Raw genomic sequence first — 14810 nt, 5'->3', positions numbered from 1 at the left:
CTGAGAGGAAAGTCAATAACATGCTAAACACTAGGAACGGTCTGATAATCACAGAGACACTCAACCTCCCCCCAGGGGCCAATGTCAAAGTTTAGCGAGAAGGCAAGGGTTGGACAGGCCCATATAAACTCATCTTAGTAAATGGTCATGACGTGACAGTCAATCTTAGTAATAGTGCTGTCGCTTTCCGGGCAACGTCAGTCCAGTAGTATCTCCAAGATTAAAGAGAGACAGATGATGGAATCTATGTTCCTGAACCACCCGTGATACCTCCACCTCCACGATGTTGAGGACGACCACGAGGATCCAAGAACAAGCAAAAAGTGGATATTAACGTATACCTATCAAAGAAAGAGAAGGGCGACCTTAAACTCGCACTCAAATTGAGACGAGAAGGAAAGATTGTGACAGAAGGTGCCCCATTCGAACTTTCAAGCGTTGCAGAGATTGATGGCCTGATTGCAAACGGGACGTTCAAAATCGTCCACTGAGACGATGTGAACCTCAGAGATCTCCGTATTTTCAACTCCTGCTTGGTTAATGAGATCAAGGGGAAGAATGAGATCCCATATGAGAAATCACGCCTAGTCATCTAAGAATATAATAACGCTGGGAAAGCTGGGATCCTGACCCAAGCGCCAATAATTCAATGGGCCAGCCAGAGGCTGTTAATATCCCTTATCCCCACTTTGCTAAGTATAGATATGGTTGTGGAGATCCGTGATATCACACAAGCGTACACACAGGCTAAGACAAAGTTGCAACGTATTATCATTGTCAACCTGCCCAAAGAAATGAGGGGTAAATATCCACTAGACTCACTACTGTTGGTAGAAGGAGCTTTGTATGGCATTCCCAAAGCTAGCGTTCATTGGTTTGGCACCTACCACGAGTATTATAAGGTGAAAATAGACATGGAGACTTCTATGTATGATCCATGTCTACTCATGATAAAACTAGGCGCTAAGAGCTTTGGCCTGGTAGACATGCAGACTAATAACATACTTATCATCGCAATAGAAAAGTTTGCCAGGGATGAGGAGCGAGCACTACAGGAAGTGAGATTCAAAGCTAAACCCAAAACCCAATTGTCGCAGGATACTCCTTTGGAATTCAATGGCGTAAGGATTATTTTAGAGCAGGACAACGTCTTCATGCGGTAAAAAGGACAAGCGACAAAGATAGAGCCGGTTGGAACAATAGATCGCGCGCAGAAGTACATTGAGCAACAAGCACGAGGGGCTTACCTCGCGTCTATCTGCCAACCAGAGGCTTCTTATGATCTCGCCATCACGGCCCAGCTACAGGAGAAGGATCGATTCAAAGACGACTATTTGGCATTGAATAAACGCCTTATATGGCAAGCTGAGAATCCTGAACGAGGTCTTAGATTCATCCCCCTTGATTTGACAAAGGCAAAGATCATGATCTTTACAGATGAATCCTTCACAAATAACCAAGATTTGACTTCCCAGATTGGTTTTCTAATCGCTATGGTCAACGAAGACTTTTCTGAGGAAGGACACTTTATTGCTACTGGTAACATAATCCATTGGACTTCGTCAAAGTGCAAGCGTGTAACCCGGAGCGTTCTCGCCTTAGAGATCTATGGGTTAACAACTGGATTTGACTATGGAATTACATTGGTAAGTACCATCAAGATGATCATGGACCGCCTCAATTTACCTACAATCCCAGTTGTGGTTTACACCAATAGCTACTCGCTATATGAGTGCCTCGTTAAGTTAGGAACCACAAAGGAAAAGCGCCTCATGATCGACCTTATGGTGCTCCGTCAGTCATACGAGAAACGGGAAATAGATGAAATCCGCTGGATCCATGGAGATAATAATCCCGCGGATGCTTTCACAAAGGCGAACCTAAATGGGGCCCTATAGGACTTCATTGACAAGAATAAGTTGACGATTCATGTGGAAGGATTTGTGGAAAGGACCAAGCAGGATTAGGACAAGGTTGACGATTGTTGACAGGGAGCCTAATTATTGGGATTTGCATGCTTTTATGAGAGTTGGGAGCTCGACTGCAATTCCATTTGTAAAAGAGATCCAGTGTTGGATGCGAGGATGCAGTCGAGATCTGGATAACTGACATCACGTGATTGAAATCACGTGATGAAGGCTACACCAGGAATCCCTTACGCGTCGGGGTCAAAGATAGAAAAGACAGACAACTTAAGACTACCCAATTGAACCCATATTCCATGTTAGGAAGCCTATCGTACTAGTACTAGTGCAGATGCACCCACAATAACTTCTATTTTGGTCTATTAGTGCGGTATTTGTAACTGCACAGCGTCATATACGTTCTATGCAACTAGGTGCTCATTCATCTCGTCCACGTACACACTGTGGCTCTTAAGTAGCATGATAAGCTTCGCAAGCCGTAATACAGATACCTTTTTGAGATTATCTAAAGTCCATTTACTAAAGTCTTGTATGAACATTGCCCACAGAATGGTGTCATTTCCTTCGCGGTATTCAGTTAATTTACCATTGACGTAGGTGTCCAACTGAGTGTGGTTCTTGCCCTCTGGTTCGAAGCCATTTGGATTGGGGTTTAGGGCCATTGTCGGTTGATATATGAGGTCGTATATATTGAGGATTCGAAGTACGAGTGAACGTCTCGAAGGGTAAAGAGGTTCGGGTTTTTGGCTCAAATTAGGAGTCTGATCTGCGGCCACTGATCAGTGTTGGTTTAGCTATACTCCGTATCACTAAGCATAGAGTAGGGAGCAAGGGCGGTCCAACTGCCCTAGGTGGTGAGCCTGCTTATAAGCACAAATATCTGATATTATAATGACTGACTGTCGGTTTATCTACGTCTAGGTCGCTAGCACTAGTCACGTAGAACAGCTATTCCGACGAGCTGACGAGCCTGATCAATATGGTATGGAATTCCTGATATTGATGACTGCCCCCCAAGAGTAAGGGGTGTGTGTGTGTGTGTGTGTATATTTAACGGCCGTGGTTCGTGACTCGCACGCTTCCCACCGATCCCTACTGGGACATAGGCCGCCGAGGGGTAAGCCTCGGGTTTTGGGTCCTATCAGATTTATGTACAAATAAGAGACTCTTTGGCGCATTTCCATAGCTGCCGTGGTCTTACAGGGAGGTCCACTTTGAGTGGGTTTTAGGTATTTGCTAGCTGCAATGGTCCGCCTACACTCCATGATCTATTACTCCACCACTATTATACCTGAACAGTAAGTTTTGCAGAGAGGGAAAGAAAGAAGAGAAGAGAAAGAAAGAAGGAGAAGAGGAAGAAAGAAGGAGAAGAGAAATATAAAGGAAGAGTAGGGCTGTCTTAGCTAGGTGCTAAGGAGAGGTTGGCGAGGGCAGATATCCTCATAGAAGTGGGTCTCTGCTAGCCATGAGGCTAGCTTTTGTGCTCCTTTAGCAGTGCCTAAGAGAAAAGAGATAACCTCAGAAGAGGGCCCAGGAGGCCGAGGGGCTCGTCTCTTAGCTATATAACAGAAGAAGAAGTGCAGAGGTGCTTTTCATGCTCCACATCAGCAGAGAAGATAAGCATCATCATGATTGAAGCATTCATGGTAGTCTGCAAAGTCTCTATAACCAGTACGGGCCGCAATAACATGGCCGAGATCAAGTTAGTTGAGTTAAAGCTCCCCAGGGCGCTTAGGAGAAGTGGTTATTTCTAGATCTTAATAGCTCTGTGGTGCCACCTTCTCCCATTGTGACTGAGCAGCGGATAGGGATTGAGTCTTGGCGTATCTCTTTAGCGAGGCGTATGAGGATTTGTGAGGATCAGGAGGGATTGAGGCAGCTCCCTCTTTGGCAGCGAGATCAGCCGCTTCGTTCTCAGGGATTTTAGCGTGTCCAGGGACCCATCGGATTTAGATAGATCCGCTTTTGGTGTGAGGAAGCCTTTTGCGAAGTGGCCAGGCGGCTGCAAGGGTGCGGAAGGATTCAAAGATTTCTTGGGAAGATCCTGTAGAGGGAGATAAAAGGCGTATGGCAACTTCCAGGTTGTCAAAGCAGATCCATAGGTTGGTAGTAAATTGAGCTGTTGGGTATACTATTGCTGCTTGAGCGCTAGCTAGAGCTGCTTCTACTTCTGCGTTGAAGACCTCTTTCCCGTGTCCGTATGAGAGTGAGGAGCGGAGGAACTGATGGTGTGCTTGAAGTCCAATATAGCCACCCCCTGCACGTCCGTCTGCTAGCCTAGATCCATCTGAAAACATTATAATATCTGAGCTAGGGATAGTACGTTGAAAAGCCATGAAATTAGCCGCTGCCTGTTCCTTGGTGCGTCCCATAGGAGCTCCTATTCGAGCTTGAGCATTCCCACGAGGCTTGCGAGGGTACCAGGGAGCGTATTGGAGAGGGTTTATCTATTCAGAGTTTGGGAGGGCCAGTGTACAGCGGGCAAATCGGCTGATTTGTCGGCCATTACTAGCGATCTGTTCTGCGCGTCTTCGAAGTGGGTGATAAGGGTCGAGACGCCGTAGGCGGACAGTTGCAAGGAGGGCTATTCGATCTAGTTCGATTTCTGGTGAAGAGAATCCAGACTCTCGATAAAGGACTGGCTTTGGGGTTGTGCGGAAGACTGGAAGGACTGCTCTTGCGCCTGTTAGTATTACTTTAGTTAGTTTCTCAAGATGTTCTCCAACTCGGTTTGAAATCTGGGAAGGTCCAGGGCGAGTACGTCCTGGCCACCAGGAGACATATGTCTATGTGTGTGTGTGTGTGTGTGTGTGTGTGTGTATATTTAACGGCCGTGGTTCGTGACTCGCACGCTTCCCACCGATCCCTGCTGGGACATAGGCCGCCGAGGGGTAAGCCTCGGGTTTCGGGTCCTATCAGATTTATGTACAAATAAGAGACTCTTTGGCGCATTTCCATAGCTGCCGTGGTCTTACAGGAAGGTCCACTTTGAGTGGGTTTTAGGTATTTGCCAGCTGCAATGGTCCGCCTACACTCCATGACCTATTACTCCACCACTATTATAACTGAACAGTAAGTTTTGCAGAGAGGGAAAGAAAGAAGAGAAGAGAAAGAAAGAAAGAAGGAGGAGAAATATAAAGGAAGAGTAGGACTGTCTTAGCTAGGTGCTAAGGAGAGGTTGGCGAGGGCAGATATCCTCAAAGAAGTGGGTCTCTGCTAGCCATGTGGCTAGCTTTTGTGCTCCTTTAGCAGTGCCTAAGAGAAGAGAGATGACCTCAGAGGGGGGCCCAGGAGGCCGAGGGGCTCGTCTCTTAGCTATATGACAGAAGAAGAAGTGCAGAGGTGCTTTTCGTGCTCTACATCGGCAGAGAAGATAAGCATCATTATGGTTGAAGCGTTCATAGTAGTCTATAAAGTCTCTGTGACCAGTACAGGCCGCAATAACATGGCCAAGGTCAAGTCGGTTGAGTTAAAGCTCCCCAGGGCACTTAGGGGAAGTGGTTATTTCTAGATCTTAATAGCTCTGTGGTGCCACCTTCTCCCATTGTGACTGAGCAGCGGATAGGGATTGAGTCTTGGCGTATCTCTTTAGCAAGGCGTATGAGGATTTGTGAGGAGCAGGAGGGATTGAGGCAGCTCCCTCTTTGGCAGCGAGATCAGCCGCTTCGTTCTCAGGGATTTTGGCGTGTCCAGGGACCTATCGGATTTAGATAGATCCACTTTTGATGTGAGGAAGCCTTTTGTGAAGTAGCCAGGCAGCTACAAGGGTGCGGAAGGATTCAAAGATTTCTTAGGAAGATCCTATAGAGGGAGATAGAAGGCGTATAGCAACTTCTAGGTTGTCAAGGCAGATCCATAGGTTAGTAGCAAATTAAGCTGTTGGGTATGCTATTGCTGCTTGAGCGCCAGCTAGAGCTGCTTCTGCTTCTACGTCGAAGATCTCTTTCCCATGTCTATATAAGAGTGAGGAGCGGAGGAACTGATGGTGTGCTTGAAGTCTAATATAGCCACCCCCTGCACGTCCATCTGCTAGCCTAGATCCATCTGAAAAGATTACAATATCTGAGCTAGGGATGGTACATTGAAAAGCCATGAAATTAGCCGCTGCCTGTTCCTTAGTGCGTCCCATGGGAGCTCCTATTCGAGCTTGAGCATTCCCACAAGGCTCGCGAGGGTACCAGGGAGCGTATTGGAGAGGGTTTATCTGTTCAGAGTTTGGGAGGGCCAGTGTACGGCGGGTAAATCGGCTGATTTGTCGGCCATTACTGGCGATCTGTTCTGCGCGTCTTCGAAGTGGGTGATAAGGGTCGAGACACCGTAGGCGGACAGTTGCAAGGAGGGCTATTCAATCTAGTTCGATTTCTGGTGGAGAGAATCCAGACTCTCGATAAAGGACTGGCTTTGGGGTTGTGCGGAAGACTGGAAGGACTGCTCTTGCGCCTATTAGTATTACTTTAGTTAGTTTCTCAAGATGTTCTCCAACTCGGTTTGAAATCTGGGAAGGTCCAGGGCGAGTACGTCCTAGCCACCAGGTTTCTGCGCCATAGTATGCTTTATAGAGTACACAGGCTGATATAGCCTGCTGTAGTAAATTAGGTTTGACTCCTCGAACAGTATTCCCTAGAGAGCAAAGAGTGTTGGCCACAGTGAGGGCTTTAGATGCTGTTTCTCTAACATGCTATTTGAACGTTAACTTTTTGTTAAAGAGGATTCCTAGCTATTGTAGATATAGCTGTTTAGTGTTTTCTGATATTGTAATAGATCTAGCTTTCATAGAAGGTGTGCGGGTTGGGTCCTGGTCTGCTTTATGTTGGGAGAAGTAAAGAAGCTTGTATTTATCTAGTGTAAATGTAATGCCCTCTGCAGCGCCCCAATTAAAGGCTTCTTGAAGTAAGTCTGATAAGGCTTTGCAATTAGTAGTAAGAGAAGTTGAGATTGCCAGGTTGGCTGCGTCGTCCGCGTAACCAAATCTGTTCCTTGGGTTTCCTAGATGGAATAGAGGCGCTATGTAGAGCATGAAAAGAATGCTAGATACTAGGGATCCTTGTGGAAGACCGCAGGTAATGTCTGTTGAGGGGCCGATCTCTCCATCGAGTCGGATCTGAACTGATCTTCCAGTAGCGAAGGAGGCAATCCAGAGAACGAGATTGGTAGGCCAGCCCTGCTCGCGTAGTCTGCGGATCAGTCTGCCGGGAAGTACGGAATCAAAGGCGCCTTTGACATCTAGGGTAAGGAGTGAGGCAGTCATGTCTTGATTTAGCGCTTGTTCAACATCATGTGTTAGGCATGTGGTCAGGTCAGTTGCAGATCTTAGTAGGAGAGCCCTAAATTATTGCCTTGCTAATACTTTATGGTGTATAGAGATCCATGCCATATTCCGTGCCACTAAGTGCTCCAGTCCTTTGCTAAGTACTGATAGGAGAGCGATTGGTCTGTATAATCTAGGTGAAGACCAATCAGTCTTTTTTAGTTTCTGGATGATTGCTAAGATTGCGTGTTGAAAGCATTTAGGATGATGACTAATCTTTAGGCACCCTTGATATAGCATTAGTACCTTATCTTTGATTAGAGGCCAGGCTACTTTGAGTATGCAGGTTGGGATTTCATCTACGCCAGGGGCTGTGTTTCCTGCCTGAAGTACTGACTCCTCCACTTGTAGCATCGATATATCTGGGAAGTAGAGACTAGTGGAAGGCACTGTTGGGGAGTCCAGAGGTATGTCTCCTGCCTCTGCTGAGTTCTGGAGAAGATTGCGGACTAGTACGTCTCGTTTCTCGTGTATAGTAACTGCTGGGAGGCTGTTGGGCCTTAGCGGATCTTTTAGTAGAGGGCTTTGGAAGATGCCTGTAGACTTATACCATTTGCTCATGTCAAAAACATCCTTCATTTATGTTACCATAGAGAGCTTCTCTCACCAAAATTGTCGTTGAGACCATCTAGTTATCCTATAGAAGTCTATCTTTGAGCAGAGGCCTAAGCGGTAATTGTGTAAAGCTTTCTTGCAGTCTTTGTTCCACCATGGTTATCCTATGCCTTGTGTTATGGTTCTCTTAGCAGAGCCTCTATATGCTCCTTGAATTGCAGATGTTAGTTTTTCGGCGAAAGCATCAAGATCTTCTTCTGTCGCGGCTGAGCTCTTGGTGCCAGCAAGATTAGAGGCGAGGAGCGAAAGGAAGGAAGTGTGATCTAGTGTGTCAAATCTCAGTTTCTGAGCTGTTTCCTTGTATCTCTGATCCCATGGAACAGTGGTAATTAGTGGTTGATGATCTGAGGTTGCATCTAAGTGGCTCGCTATGCTAGCTTTGGCTCCTGCGAGTGCCAGAGGGCTTGAGGCGAAACTGAGGTCTAACACGTTACCCCTTTCATGTGTGGGACAGTCTATGTCGGAAATGAGTACTAGACCCTGGAGATCTAGCCAGTTAATAAATAGCTCTGCGAAAGGTGTGGGGCTGCGATGTAGCGAGGGCTGCCATCTATTGTGTAGTAGGTTGAGATTGCCTGCAAGTATTGTTGCTTGAGGGAGATATGCCTCTGGCAGGGTTGTGAGAGCTTTCGCGGCTTCACCTGCTCTGATGAAGCCTGCTGGGGCGTTATAGATGTTGACTATCAGAGTAGACTTTCCTGTGGGTGAGAAAATCTGAAGGAATAGGAGATCCGAGGCCTCTTTAGTGTCAGTTGTGAAGGGGCGGAGCTGGGAGGTCCAAATGTCTTTCTTCTTTCAAATATAGGTGAGGACTTGTGGTTGGCCACTTATCGCCCAACTGTTAGTTGGGGAGAAGCATTCATATGATGGGTGTTTTTTAGTGATCTATTGACTAAGATCTTTAAAAGTATATAGTTCTTGGATTAGGATAATATCAATATCGCTTGTGTATACCAATGTAAGAGCTATTTCATGTATATCTAGTGCGTGCCCTACATTTAGCTGTAGAATTTTGAGAGGCGCCTTCTAAGTTAGATAGTGATAGATTATAGTTCCCATTCAAGAAGAGAGGTGAACCGGTTTTGTGATTAAGGTGTTGTAAAGCGGACTGCGCGAGCTGTAATTAGAGGATCTTCAGTTAGGGCGCGAGGTGGGGGGGTTACTAAATGGAAAGGAGAGATAATTTTGTAGGTTGGAGGCTGAGTTGGCATCTCATCTAATGCCATAGATATTTCTTGTGTGCCAATGGAAAGCTAAGAGCTACATCCTCCTTCAGTTCGAGCTTTTGCGAGGTTTATGGCATAGGATTTGCGGATCTCTGCTTGTTAAGCTTTAGTATGTTTAGTGTTGCCTTTAGGGCGCAGGAGGCATTCTAGGAAATCAGCTAGATGTAGTCTATGGCAGTGTATGCATCTAGGAGGGCACTGATGAGGCTCTAGGGCTATGCAGTGGTTAACATGGCCCTCTTCAGTATGCTCTAAGGAGCCGTAGAGCTGGTATCGAGAGGGGCGGGCACAGGATCGTGTGTTATGCCATTTCTAGCATCGTGTACATTGGATAACTGTTGTTCTCTTAGAGAGGTGACAGGCATTAATGATAGTGCCAAAAAGACGTAGTTGGATAGGCAGTGGTAATTTCGTGCCTTCTGGGAAGTTGACAAACCAGCTTGAGGAAAGAGTATTAGGGTTGGCGGCACTTGTAGCAGTCTCGCTGATAGATATAGGCTTAAGCCCAGTAGTTTCGCTGATTTCTAAGGATAGTAGTGTAGGATTGATAGGGATTAGAGAGTATTAGCCATCCAAGATTTGGCCAATTTTCCTTGGCACATTGGTAACTCAGTATGAGACCCATCGGGAGCTGCGTTCTATCTGGCAGTTAACAAAGAATGCAGAGATAGTCTCTTTTTGGGCCTTAAGGGCTAGGAGGGCTTCTAGAGATGAGGGGCATAGTGTGAAGCCAGTCTTTGTGGCTTGAACTTCTTTTAGCACTGCACTATTTGAGTTTAGTTGAGACCATAGGCTAGAGTAGATGGCGTAGGCTTCCATTTTTCTAGCTGCATGGTCAGCTGGGAGGCGTACGAAGAGCCAGTTGTCAGGAAGGGGTTGTTTCACCAGAGGCATAGGCTTTTTAACAGGGGATTTAGAGTGAGTAGTGGGGGTTGATTTGACCAGGGCATATTGGGTAATAGTTGCATAAGTTGACTGGTTAAGACCTGAGGGGGGACGTGAGGGAGGGGGTGAAGGGGGTAAGGGATTTAGGATGAGGGAAGAGGAAGGGGAAGGAGACAGGGCAGGTAGAATGAAGGTCGTCAAGATACCGCTAATATAGGCGTTGAAATGTTGTTGAGCTACTGAGGCGAGGTCATCACTTAGGGCGGTAAGGGCTCTCAGTAGGTGAGGAGCAAGGCTGGTGGTTTGGCTGCGGTATTTATCAAGGAATGCAGCTATAGGGCTGAAGATCTTCTGTCCTTCAGAAGCTCTTATTATGGCTGCAGATGTGGATTCTAGAAGGGCTGTCTGTAGAGGGCCGTCTGTACCAGGGCCTTTACGCGCCATGGTGTTGCCGGGCGCGTTGAGACGCGTCAAAGGCTGCACTCCTGGGAGCTAGGTGGTAGAGAGGGTTGAGGATTTTGAGCCTCTGACTGTTTGATATGAATAATTATAAGGAAGTCGCCTATCAACTCGAAAATCTTGAATCGAGACATATGTCTATGTTAGTCGTAAAACCAGGTAGTGCTAGCGAAGGTCACGTGCGAACCTCGATTCGGATCAGGTGAATTCAGGCTATTCCTATTTGGTCAAATGTCTGTACTACATAAGGTCAGTCGTTTCCCAAACACTCCTAATCACTCTTTGTTCTACTCTCTGCTCTGATTTCTGTCAAAACAGACTCATCAAATCAACCATACCTTCTAACACTGTGTTAAAAATGATTTCCTTTTTGATTTTCAGCGTCCTGATGGTACGTATAGATATGATAGCCTCTGATACATTATTGTTGATATCCGGCTTAGGCTGGACTCCTGTTTGCCATCAAAAGGCTTTATTTCCATCCCTTGTCTCGCTTCAATGGCCCTCGGTTTTGGGCTCTTACCCTCTTGCCTTACATGCTTGCCTTTCGATCGGGTCAGCTCGCACACAAGGTTAAAGGTTTCCACGAAATCTACGGCGATACGGTGCGAGTAGGGCCAAATGAGATATCATTCATCAACCCACACTCAGTCAAGGATATATACAACAAGAGACCAAATGCACAATTCAAGACCCTCCCTAAGGATCCTGTTCGACAGCCCCCAACTAGGCCAGGCCACCCATGCTCCATTCTCGAAGCCGGAGACGAAGACCACTCTCGAATACGAAAGGCGTATGCGACCCTCTTCAGTACTCAAGCACTCAGAGCACAGGAGCCTCTGATAGTATCGTACGTGCTCAAGATGACCTCCCAGCTAAAAACCCGTGGTTCCCAGAATGATGGGATTGTGGATCTTCAGAAGTGGTTTACTTACTGTGTATTCGACGTCATTTGTTCGCTGAGTTTTGGAGAGGACTTTGGCTGTCTGGAAAATGACCGATATCACGAATGGGTTGGCGCGTTGGTCTTTAGTCTAAAGGCAAAAGTGCAGCTCGCGTCTTCTCGTTATTATCCATGGCTATTCAACCTTCTCGTGAAACTTATGTCTCAATCAGCCCAAGCTAAGCTTATAGAGCACAAGAGGATTACACGAGAAAAGGTTCAGAAGCGTTTAGGACAACACACAGTCCGGCCAGACTTCCTTTCGTATCTTCAGGCTTCCAAGCACGATCTCACGGAGGGTGAAATAGTGACCAATGCCGAGACTTTGATTATTGCCGGAAGCCATACTCTCCAAACAGCAATTACAGGAATAGTATTCCAATTGTTACATAACCCGGAGGCTCTCGGTCGAGTTACGAATGAGATTCGCGACGCTTTTGCGAGTGAAACAGATATGGATACCAAATCATTAATGCAGCTTCCGATGCTGGGGGCTGCTATCAAAGAGGGTATGCGTTTGACTTCTCCCGTCCCTTTAGGACTTACACGACGAGTTCCTGACGGAGGAGCGATCATTTGCGGCTCTTACTTTCCTTCGGGGGTGAGTCTTCTTATTCTGTTACTCTATTCTGTACAGGGAAGGCTAACAATGACGTCAGACCGTAGTTTCATACATGCAATGGGCCGCCAATCTCTCCGGCAGCAACTACACTGACCCAAACCGCTTCGATCTTGAGCGCTGGCTTGATTCGGATTCAGGTGCAGGAAGTCGTTATAAGAACGATCGGAAAGAGACGACTCAGCCATATTTGCAAGGTCCTCGAGATTGCCTGGGACAAAACCTAGCCCAATCCGAAATCGTTCTCATCCTCGGACATCTGCTCTACAATTTCGACATATCTTTGCCGGAGGGTTTGGGATCACAAGCTGTAAACAACTGGGAAGATCAGGAAACATATGCGGTTTGGGTGGGGAATCCACTCCCAGTCCGCTTGAGTCCTAGAAGTTGAGTTTCACTGTAGGTATACCTAATACGAGAATGGCCTGATTTATAATTGATGTCTCTTATGATCACCATGATTTCTTTTTCGTTTGACCGCTTTTTCTCTGTCAAGCTGCATGCAATTTCTACTTGGTCGAATGCTTAGTGACAACGCATATGCAACTATGATTTCCACCAGTTCGATTACCAATTTATGTGCTACCTAACAGCGATACCCGATGTCCGTAGAAACCGGTGAATCTGCATAATTTTGTGTATTTTGATCATAATTTTCTGTGTCAAGACTACACCGACAACAAAATTTAAACTGAACTGGCAGAAAAGATTCTTTGAATATTGCCTAAGTATGCTTATGTTATGACTTCAAATGGGGCAATCATAGGGACAATCAATGGTGCGCGATCATTTACCTGATATCCGCCGCTGAATAGAGAAGAAAGGTTTATTACTGTATTTGATTGCATCCACGGATCAGATAAATCACACTTGATCTCGCGAAGGGTCAATTCGTCTAGTATCAGATCATAGATATATTCTTCGAGGGAACTTGTCTCAAAATGGTAGAGTACAGACCTTCTCTGGGATCTACCACACAGCTCTGGTTGCCAGCGGCTGCCGCTGCAGTACTTGTGTTAGTCTCCTGCATTTTTTGCACTGTCTCAATCCAAAGGACTGGAAACGCCAAATTCATTGCCCCTTTCGTGGGATCAAAGCATGCTTGGCTAGCGAGGTGGAGTTTTTTCTACGCTGCTGAAACCGTGATCCACGAAGGGCACACCAAATACGAAGGAAAGCCGTGGAAGCTTACTGGAAACGATGTCATCGTTCTCCCACACAGATATCTCAACGAGATTCGGAAGCTACCATTTCATCAGGCGAACGCGATGCAAGCAAACCTAGACAATATGCAGAGCAAATTCACACATCTTGATATCCTCAATACCACTCGGCTTTTTGTTCAGGTTTTGAAAACTAAGGTTAACCCTCAGCTGGCCCTCATGATCCCTACAGTTCGAAGGGAGCTAGACGCAGCATTCGCGAACGAGGTGCCCCCTCCATCAATAAACGAGGGAGACTGGACGAGTGTACCAGCCTTCCAGACCATTCATCGAATTGTAGGCCGCGTTTCAGCGCGCATATTCGGTGGCCAGGAACTTCGGGATGACTCTAACTGGCTAAATACTGCTGAAGGATATCTTCACAACATCTTTGTCACCGCCATCACAATCCGCTTGGTGCCTTATGGATTCAAGACAGTTGCTTCATGGTTTCTTCCATGCTCGTGGAAGATATCGTGGAATTTCTGGAAGGCCAAGCGCATTCTCTATCCATACATCCGATATCGCAAGAGTATTGTCGAAGAGAAAGCGGCCGAATTCGCCAGAAAGCGGAGAGATGAGTTTCCTGACGTCTTACAATATTTAATAGAGCAGGCTACTGGGCGGGACGCTGAGCTCATGAGCCTAGCATCTATGGTTCTCTCCCTGAGTCTAGCTTCGAATCATACGACAGCCATGGCATTGACAGAAGCCCTATATGATCTATGTACGTATCCGGAGTACCAAACCGAGTTACGTGAAGAAGTTCGGTCAGTCATTGAAGCTGATGGAGGTTGGAGAAAAACATCCCTGGTAAAAATGCGCAAGCTAGACAGTTTTATCAAAGAATCTCAGAGGATGCGCCCTCCCAGTCTTAGTAAGTTTTCAATCCGCTCTACATTCATTTCAAACGGGACAATATGGATCGTTAACTTAAGGTACAGTGGGCTATAAACGCAAGATTACTGAAAATATTACCCTCAGTGATGGACTGCAATTGCCGGCTGGTGCGCATGTCGAATTCGCCATTGTCCCCATTCAACAAGACAACACCATTAACTCAACCGAGTTCGATGGGCTACGTTACTATCGTTTGCGACAAGCGCCATCTCAAGCTCATCGTCACCAGTTTGCGACTACTAGTGAATCCGTCTTGCACTTTGGACATGGGCAAAATAGTTGTCCTGGTAGATTTATGGCGTCCAATGTCATCAAGATGACCCTTGGAAAGATGATGTTGGAGTATGACTTCAAATTGGATCAGTTCAAAAGACCTGAGGGTATACACGCTTTTGAGTACAACTTTCCTAATCCTGAGGTACATCTTCTGCTGAGGAAGAGGAATCAAATGCCCTCCGTATAGTTACCGCAATCTGCCATGGCTCTTTTACCTAGTCTGAGGTTCGATCGAGTTTTAAGATGGAGTAGTAGAGTATATTATGTTAAACATTTTCTAGCAAGTTTGACACGTGCTTGGGCTTTCATTTCTATATTACATAGTATTTAGAACAAGCATCCACAGCAATTAGGGCTAGAAATGGTTATCGATAACAGATAGAAGCTCTTATCAGCGTTATCGTTATCTTATCGCATCGTCTTCTTAGCGAGAACTCTTTGCGTGTCGAGGA

General features: G+C 46.2%; 9 protein-coding genes across 9 annotated transcripts, besides 7 other annotated features; 3 read left to right on the top strand and 6 right to left on the bottom strand.

The window, feature by feature from the left end:
- Window positions 1-704: 704 nt before the first annotated feature.
- Window positions 705-1898, top strand: TSTA_080760 (uncharacterized protein; the record flags this gene model as incomplete). The annotated part of the gene is made up of 2 exons (XM_002477761.1): window positions 705-1121; window positions 1182-1898. 2 exons carry the CDS (start codon window positions 705-707, stop codon window positions 1896-1898), a joined length of 1134 nt encoding a protein of 377 aa, XP_002477806.1.
- A 428-nt stretch (window positions 1899-2326) lies between these two features.
- Window positions 2327-2587, bottom strand: TSTA_080750 (uncharacterized protein; the record flags this gene model as incomplete). The annotated part of the gene is made up of 2 exons (XM_002477760.1): window positions 2327-2392; window positions 2417-2587. The coding sequence occupies 2 exons, from the start codon at window positions 2585-2587 to the stop codon at window positions 2327-2329; spliced, it is 237 nt and encodes a 78-aa protein (XP_002477805.1).
- A 364-nt stretch (window positions 2588-2951) lies between these two features.
- Window positions 2952-2971: a microsatellite.
- A 265-nt stretch (window positions 2972-3236) lies between these two features.
- Window positions 3237-3313: a sequence feature (CT-rich).
- A 258-nt stretch (window positions 3314-3571) lies between these two features.
- Window positions 3572-4633: a mobile genetic element.
- Window positions 3875-4431, bottom strand: TSTA_080740 (uncharacterized protein; the record flags this gene model as incomplete). Its single annotated transcript, XM_002477759.1, has 2 exons — window positions 3875-4372; window positions 4402-4431. The coding sequence occupies 2 exons, from the start codon at window positions 4429-4431 to the stop codon at window positions 3875-3877; spliced, it is 528 nt and encodes a 175-aa protein (XP_002477804.1).
- An 81-nt stretch (window positions 4634-4714) lies between the features above and the next one.
- Window positions 4715-4745: a microsatellite.
- Window positions 4746-5010: 265 nt separating this feature from the next.
- Window positions 5011-5051: a microsatellite.
- A 193-nt stretch (window positions 5052-5244) lies between these two features.
- Window positions 5245-8781: a mobile genetic element.
- TSTA_080730 (uncharacterized protein) lies at window positions 5440-6603 on the bottom strand (the record flags this gene model as incomplete). Its single annotated transcript, XM_002477758.1, has 3 exons — window positions 5440-5622; window positions 5983-6129; window positions 6379-6603. Coding segments are annotated over 3 exons (555 nt in total), but the record flags the coding sequence as incomplete, so codon positions are not given.
- TSTA_080720 (reverse transcriptase, putative) lies at window positions 6643-7812 on the bottom strand (the record flags this gene model as incomplete). The annotated part of the gene is made up of 2 exons (XM_002477757.1): window positions 6643-7234; window positions 7571-7812. The coding sequence occupies 2 exons, from the start codon at window positions 7810-7812 to the stop codon at window positions 6643-6645; spliced, it is 834 nt and encodes a 277-aa protein (XP_002477802.1).
- On the bottom strand, window positions 8265-8586 carry TSTA_080710 (uncharacterized protein; the record flags this gene model as incomplete). Its single annotated transcript, XM_002477756.1, has 1 exon — window positions 8265-8586. A coding segment is annotated over one exon (322 nt), but the record flags the coding sequence as incomplete, so codon positions are not given.
- A 902-nt stretch (window positions 8782-9683) lies between the features above and the next one.
- On the bottom strand, window positions 9684-10403 carry TSTA_080700 (uncharacterized protein; the record flags this gene model as incomplete). Its single annotated transcript, XM_002477755.1, has 2 exons — window positions 9684-9840; window positions 9862-10403. The coding sequence occupies 2 exons, from the start codon at window positions 10401-10403 to the stop codon at window positions 9684-9686; spliced, it is 699 nt and encodes a 232-aa protein (XP_002477800.1).
- Window positions 10063-10153: a sequence feature (CT-rich).
- Window positions 10404-10726: 323 nt separating the features above from the next.
- TSTA_080690 (cytochrome P450, putative) lies at window positions 10727-12371 on the top strand (the record flags this gene model as incomplete). Its single annotated transcript, XM_002477754.1, has 3 exons — window positions 10727-10809; window positions 10862-11962; window positions 12021-12371. Exons 1-3 carry the CDS (start codon window positions 10777-10779, stop codon window positions 12369-12371), a joined length of 1485 nt encoding a protein of 494 aa, XP_002477799.1. The 5' UTR covers window positions 10727-10776.
- Window positions 12372-12921: 550 nt separating this feature from the next.
- On the top strand, window positions 12922-14545 carry TSTA_080680 (cytochrome P450, putative; the record flags this gene model as incomplete). Its single annotated transcript, XM_002477753.1, has 2 exons — window positions 12922-14059; window positions 14127-14545. The coding sequence occupies 2 exons, from the start codon at window positions 12922-12924 to the stop codon at window positions 14543-14545; spliced, it is 1557 nt and encodes a 518-aa protein (XP_002477798.1).
- Window positions 14546-14810: the final 265 nt, after the last annotated feature.

This window comes from Talaromyces stipitatus, genomic scaffold (genome assembly GCF_000003125.1).
Source record: "Talaromyces stipitatus ATCC 10500 scf_1105507295527 genomic scaffold, whole genome shotgun sequence".
Taxonomy (NCBI): domain Eukaryota; kingdom Fungi; phylum Ascomycota; class Eurotiomycetes; order Eurotiales; family Trichocomaceae; genus Talaromyces; species Talaromyces stipitatus.
Note: the sequence above shows the minus strand (reverse complement) of the source record. Positions and strands in the feature narration are given on the sequence as shown.